We start from the raw sequence: 6,048 nt of genomic DNA on the forward strand, positions 1-6,048 counted from the left end.
CGATCGACCGGACCTGCGTACTGTGCACACTGTAACATTAAAGTACAACACTCCTAATAGCAGTTGTTATGAAATCAGTCGTATGCAGTTTCATTAGTCACTAGCTCACTATTAAGATGAGATCATCGTTTGCACATATCTGTATCAGTTTAAGATGCCCGTTAGCGATACTAGTGTTAATCAGCATGTTTGTGTACACACAGCTGTCATATTGAAATCTGTGGTCGGAAGTGTACCAAATAATCCAGCTACATATAAATTGCGGTTGATGGCTAACATGCCACCCTCAGAACCGGCTACCACATTTTCGTATGTTTATTAAATTTAACTGTAGCGCTGTTGTGCCCTGAATTCAATTTTTTTTATCGCTGTCTAACTAACGGTATTCCGTTACGGCCAAAATGGTACCGTGTTACCATTTCTCTGGAATCTTTTTCTCGCACCATCATTTGCTGGACATACCCGCTTTATTAAATCGCCAGATGCACCTGCTAAATCACAGCCTACGTCTGTGCTGCGGCAACAACCATTCCTAACGCCAGCATTTATCCGCGCCGAGAAAATTTCAGAGACGGATACTACACCGAGGATTACTATTCTACTTACAATAACCGTTCATAATGACCCGCTTTGGCATCAATATTATGAATGTACTACGCACATCTGACTATATCAGTAATACGAAAACAGTATTAATTTTTGGGCAGGTGAAATACTTTCACGTCGGCTTTCTCATCAGGTGTTTGTTTTTGGTAATTTACTGTACTATGAAAAAATTGTTATTATGTTCATTTCAATCAATTATGGATGTCCGCATTGTAAATACTTCTATCATTTTTGCTAATTTATTGTTTCTTGTCCAATCACCGCGTGCAAGTTTGCTCAAAATGAGATTCTAGCTCTCCAGAGAAAGCGTTATTTCCACACAAATCAAATGCCTTCTAATTGTACATAATATAATATCATGAAGTTGATATTAACATGTAAGAAATCTCACACGGGAAACATAAGTCGCTGCACGAATTCCCAAGCATTTCATGTATGCTTAGGATACATTCCTCCCGTATGCCTAGGCTCTTATCTAGGCAATGTAGAATACCTGGGGAATATGTGCCGAATGCAAATGGGATAAGAGAGATTACGAAAACAAGAAGACGTACGCATGTATACACCCAAATTATAAGTAACGTACAAATACGTGGAATAAAGTGACAAAGATGGCTCGGGTTTGGTAAGGTGGTATGAAATATGATTATCTACTTCTGAAGGAAAGGTAAGCTACCACCAGACTTGAAAGTTCAGCCGGTTAGCGCATCAAACCAGTAGTCACCTTACGAGTATACCTTGCCAGTCAGTGCGCTCTGATCTTCTGGATTGTCACGACTTGAAGGTGGCGTAATATCTTTAATATTTACCCGCCACTGAGGGCGCACAAAACCAACTAATTATCGGCAACATAGCAACACAGGCACACTGCTTCCGCAGTTGCCATGCTGGACACACAGGTCACAGCGGACACAGTATCTCGTGACATAGTGCCACTACACTACGCCACATGGATCACAATTGATGTTTGCGAAGCAAAAATTCGGATGTAGCGTTGAGCGTTGAAATTTAAACATCGTACCATCGCGCCAGTATTCATGCCACAGCTAATGAATGCAATGAATCGATAGTACGAGTAGTGACTTTTAAAATTGTTCCTTTGCTAGGCTTATTTACTCGTATTACGTACCAGGTAGTAACTAGTACTACTAGTTTTTACTGACAAGTATTAGTAGTACTAATATTAATTTGTCAGTATAAAAAGCAACATGCGGCATACAGCAGCATATTCATGGAGTACATACGACATAAAAGGTTTAACAGCCAAAAGAGAATATATTTTGTGATTTTTATTAATTCAATAATTTTTTGTTATTGACTGACTAATTTTTGTGCAATAGTGAATAGTCCAGGATGTAAATCCTGAAACCAATGCGAATAGGGAAACGGAAACCGATATGATACTGCAGATTCAGCCTTCGATACGTTTCCCAGCGTTTATAATTTAATAAATCGGTGCCTGGAGGTCAGTAGTGCAGTGCCACAGTCCACAACTCCGCATGACAAAGGATAAAGAAACAGACTGGATGTCTCCGTTCCCACTTCCCAGACAGCAGGCACACGACAGGCAGATGACCAGTTTTCGCTCTCCATTGTTTACCGTTTGCAGCTTGCCACTCAGTCGACTTTCAGACTTCAGTGCAGCCTTGCTTGTTCTTCGTTTCGATGCTGTCCTCATTTTATGCTATGCTGTTGCAGAGCTAGGACGCAGCCGGGTTAGCAGAGTTTTTACGAATTCAGTCAACGTTTACATGAGTAGAACACAAGTTTTTCCGCTTTCGACAAAATGGACGGGCAGATTGTTGGTGACTATTTTAAGCCTGCAAAGCGCGATCGTCGTCAAGCCAACATGGGCAATACGGTACTGGTGAATCTGGACGGAGAGAAAGATTTCTACCTAGACTATCTGCAGGATATCAACGGCCAAAACGTCTATGTGGATTTCGACTGTACCACGATCCCACCACGTTGGATCTCCGCGCAGCGCGTGTGGTTGCACGAATTGCTGGAAAAGCAGTACCCTCAGTCCCAGGAATCTCCCGCCTATGTGGCTCTCCGCCAGCAACCAAATGGACCGTATATCTTTCGTCCAGCCATCCGAATGAAACGCTATTCCACCCATGGTGATTTGTTCTATTCCTATGTGCGCTTGGCAAACGATACTGCTGCACGACCATGGCGTCTGGTGCATCGTTGGCAGATGGTGGAACGTCTCCCTGAACTGTCTGCTCCTTCCTTGCTAGAACGATTACCTGCTGTTAATTACCGCAAGTTTTCGGTGTCTGCGCCTCAAGTGCGTCTTCTTGAGCATATCGATGAGCACCGGATTATCAGTGTACTGAATGCGGCTTTTCGCGGCGGTTACAGCAATTTTGCTGGGTGGGATCGGGTGTTTGTACGCATGGAAGGCGACACCATACATTTCTTGGTGATGGACATATACCACTATCATCCCCGGCACCGCTGCGCCAATCCACGGTGCTGGACCGATTCCACGGCGGAAAAAGTCGAAGCTGGTCTACGGGACTATATGATGCCTTACTGTAATCATCCGGAGTTTCGACCACGTCTGTTGCGCTTCGGTGAAGGTGAGCACGGATGTGCGGCGTGTGCGCAAGCCCGTGGTTGACTGAAACGATGAGTGGAAATGAATCAGTTATTCATTTTTTTATAATTTTATTCTACCAATAGCACACTTGATGCACCACCGTGAGCCTAATTGACGTACACTGAGATTTGGAACTCAGAAGAAAATTTAGTGGTTTATTACTTTGTATTTGTTTCTGCTAATTTTATTTTCGAAATTCTGCTCGTATTCCAGCACAGAGTGTACATGATTAATCGTAAGTACGTATTGTACATAGATGGTGACGCATAATTAATTATATTTTTGCAGAAAAGCTAGATGAGCAGCCAATGATGAACTTTCTGCTGCCGGAAATTATGTCAGAGATTGTGCTCCATTTGGATGTCCGCTCTCAAGTTAGAGGGCAACGGTACATACTACACACATTAATTTGTAGTCTGGCTGTGCGTATCTTTCTTGAAACCAGTATGTACTATGTACCGTATAAGACCGACCTGTGCACTGCTGCCATAATTATGTTTGTTCGAACAGTCCTGGGCCGTTTTGGAAATGAAATTAATTTGAAACGAAACCTACAATTATTAAAAACTGAATTTGTGATGCCTATTTTTCTCTGTTATGAAAAAAGAAATCAAATCGATGCATATTAATATTTAATGCTTACTTGGTAAATAACATAGTAGTAGTAACCCATAAAAAGTTATTTTTGGATATTTTATTAAATTAACTGGGATTTAATTAATTTGGTCCGTTGCTCCACCAAAACTTTGTTAACTTATAGTTGAAAAAATTCAACTTTCCATTTCAAACCATTTTCTAATTTCAACTGCTTGGAGTCCTGATTTGGAAACATTTCGATTTGAGAGTTTAAAATTAAAAACGTTTGAAATTGTGATTCTAACCTTGCTGCGTTGCTAGCTGTAATTCACAATCCAATCCTATCAAAATTTTTTATGCAGAGTCTGCTCTTTGTGGGCGGAGTTGCTGGACAATCGCGCATCGGCTGTCTCCATTACGTTGGATTTGCACAACATCAGTGCGCATATGCCGACCCAGGCTGCGACCGAAGCCTACCACGTTGCGTTTATTTTGAATCGCACCGTCAACGAAACAACCAAGACACTGACGCTGATCGGAATGACACAACGCAGCGGTGACTTTGATCTGCCGTACGATACTCTGCAGAATCAGATTGAGGAATACCTCCGCCTGAAACGTACGCAGTTGCTAGCCATTGTAGTCCAGGACTACCGGTCTGCTTTTCGCACCATCAGCATGGTTCCGATTCTAATGCCCCGCCTACGAGAACATGACGTGTATTTCATTCCGTCTCGACTGAACAGTTTGTGCCGGAAGCTGCTGCTGGTTAACTGTGTCGTGGAATTGGGGACCTGGCTGAAATCGAAAGGAAGTGTCAACAAGTTCCCTGTGCTGCCAGGATGGGATGCGGCCGATTCGCCGGACTTTTTCGTTACGGTGTCGCGTTTTTGGATGACATCCAAAAGAAAAATGCCGGGGGACCCTGGACTCTTTGGCCACTTCGGTGTGGTAATAGGCTGTGGTGGTCCTCCTGTAAGCGTCTCGGTTCGCGATAAAATAAAGCAGCTGCATGCGTACTGGGTGGACAAGGTGCCATATCCGGGGAAAGAATGGGAGAAATTGCGGCAACTGGTGGAATTGTAAGTTCGCAATTATGCGCAGACTGTAATCTTTGTTATCTGCTTACTGCATAAAAACATGCCAATGTTTACCAAGCAACTGAAATTGATCTAGCCGAAAAAGTAAACTCCAACTTTCTGAACGCTTTTTTAAAGCTAAAGCGGACTTTTTTCCTGATTTCGACAACGGTAAATAAATCTCTTTCCCTTTTTTTACCGTAGTACGGCAGGGAAGAAATTTGGGAAGAAATCTGATTTTCGATTTTGTTTCTGTTAATCTAACTGTAGGTTTGGATTGTGTGAGATGTCACTGGCACCTGGATTCTGGAGTGAACTTGACCTGCGGAATTTCGACGGTTTGCCCCTGACCAATTTGCTGTTGGCTGTCCTTGCCTATCTTTATCTGCCTGCAGCTGCCCTGGAGCAGTCGGAAGTAGTTTTTTAACGCAGCCGCAGATGTTCAGTGGATTAAATGTATCTTACGTTTAGTTTCCATTGATGTTTACTTGGCTAAATTGATTAGTACGTTCTGCGACCGCATTCACCATCTTGACGCCATTATTTACGTCATTTTAAATTTTTCTTTTTATACGCATAAATATAGCGTAATATGTGTGGGATACGGTACGCGAGTGGAGCTGACATTAAATGACAAATTGGCGTGTGAAGCGTAGTATCTTTTGTTGGGAAGTATGAAAATTAAAGTGTTACGCGCATCGGCGTATTGTACGCATCATAGGGCGATACCGTGGAACTTCCGGTACGTACGCCGTCATCGACCAACGGATACGTGTGGTAATGGTATCACTCTGATGTCAACGTTAACCCCGAAGGCCCGAACAAAGCAAACCAGCGTCACTTTCGCGCACAAGTCAGGTTTAAGTGAATGACAATTTCACAATGGAAAGGATCTCGCGACGATACGTACTTATTAAGTACTTAACACCTATCGCCACTTTATTATAGTTTTTGACAGAATTTGCCTGGGGGTCTTTTTCAGAATTAACCACACACCAGCAGTAACTATAAATACATATTTCACCCAAAGGAGATATCTTCCTTCATAAATCACTACGTGCTTACTGTTTCCAGTTTTCTCGTTTTGACTGCTCTTGTGCATTGATTTCCGATCCACTTCCGGACATATCCCTGATCTTTTTTCGTTTTAGCTGGCAATAGCTGCTTACCATGGACAAA

The 6,048-nt window shown here is 42.6% G+C and overlaps 1 protein-coding gene across 1 annotated transcript; it reads left to right on the top strand.

Annotated features, from left to right (window-relative positions):
- The first annotated feature begins 2,135 nt into the window (after nucleotides 1-2,135).
- Nucleotides 2,136-5,511, top strand: LOC129596441 (uncharacterized). The gene is made up of 4 exons (XM_055493720.1): nucleotides 2,136-3,194; nucleotides 3,503-3,602; nucleotides 4,153-4,872; nucleotides 5,140-5,511. The coding sequence occupies exons 1-4, from the start codon at nucleotides 2,393-2,395 to the stop codon at nucleotides 5,294-5,296; spliced, it is 1,779 nt and encodes a 592-aa protein (XP_055349695.1). The 5' UTR covers nucleotides 2,136-2,392; the 3' UTR covers nucleotides 5,297-5,511.
- The last annotated feature ends 537 nt before the right edge of the window (nucleotides 5,512-6,048 follow it).

The sequence above is a fragment of the Paramacrobiotus metropolitanus genome, unplaced genomic scaffold (genome assembly GCF_019649055.1).
Source record: "Paramacrobiotus metropolitanus isolate TYO unplaced genomic scaffold, Prichtersi_v1.0 Parri_scaffold0000089, whole genome shotgun sequence".
NCBI classification, from domain to species: Eukaryota; Metazoa; Tardigrada; class Eutardigrada; order Parachela; family Macrobiotidae; genus Paramacrobiotus; species Paramacrobiotus metropolitanus.

What these genes read in the sequence shown, in the direction of transcription:
- LOC129596441 (XM_055493720.1), top strand. Translation starts at nt 2,393, where the DNA reads ATGGACGGGCAGATTGTTGGTGACTATTTTAAGCCTGCAAAGCGCGAT. An exon ending in TCTGTTGCGCTTCGGTGAAG is followed by an intron (nt 3,195 to 3,502) that starts GTGAGCACGGAT and finishes ATATTTTTGCAG; the next exon opens with AAAAGCTAGATGAGCAGCCA. An exon ending in TCTCAAGTTAGAGGGCAACG is followed by an intron (nt 3,603 to 4,152) that starts GTACATACTACA and finishes TTTTTTATGCAG; the next exon opens with AGTCTGCTCTTTGTGGGCGG.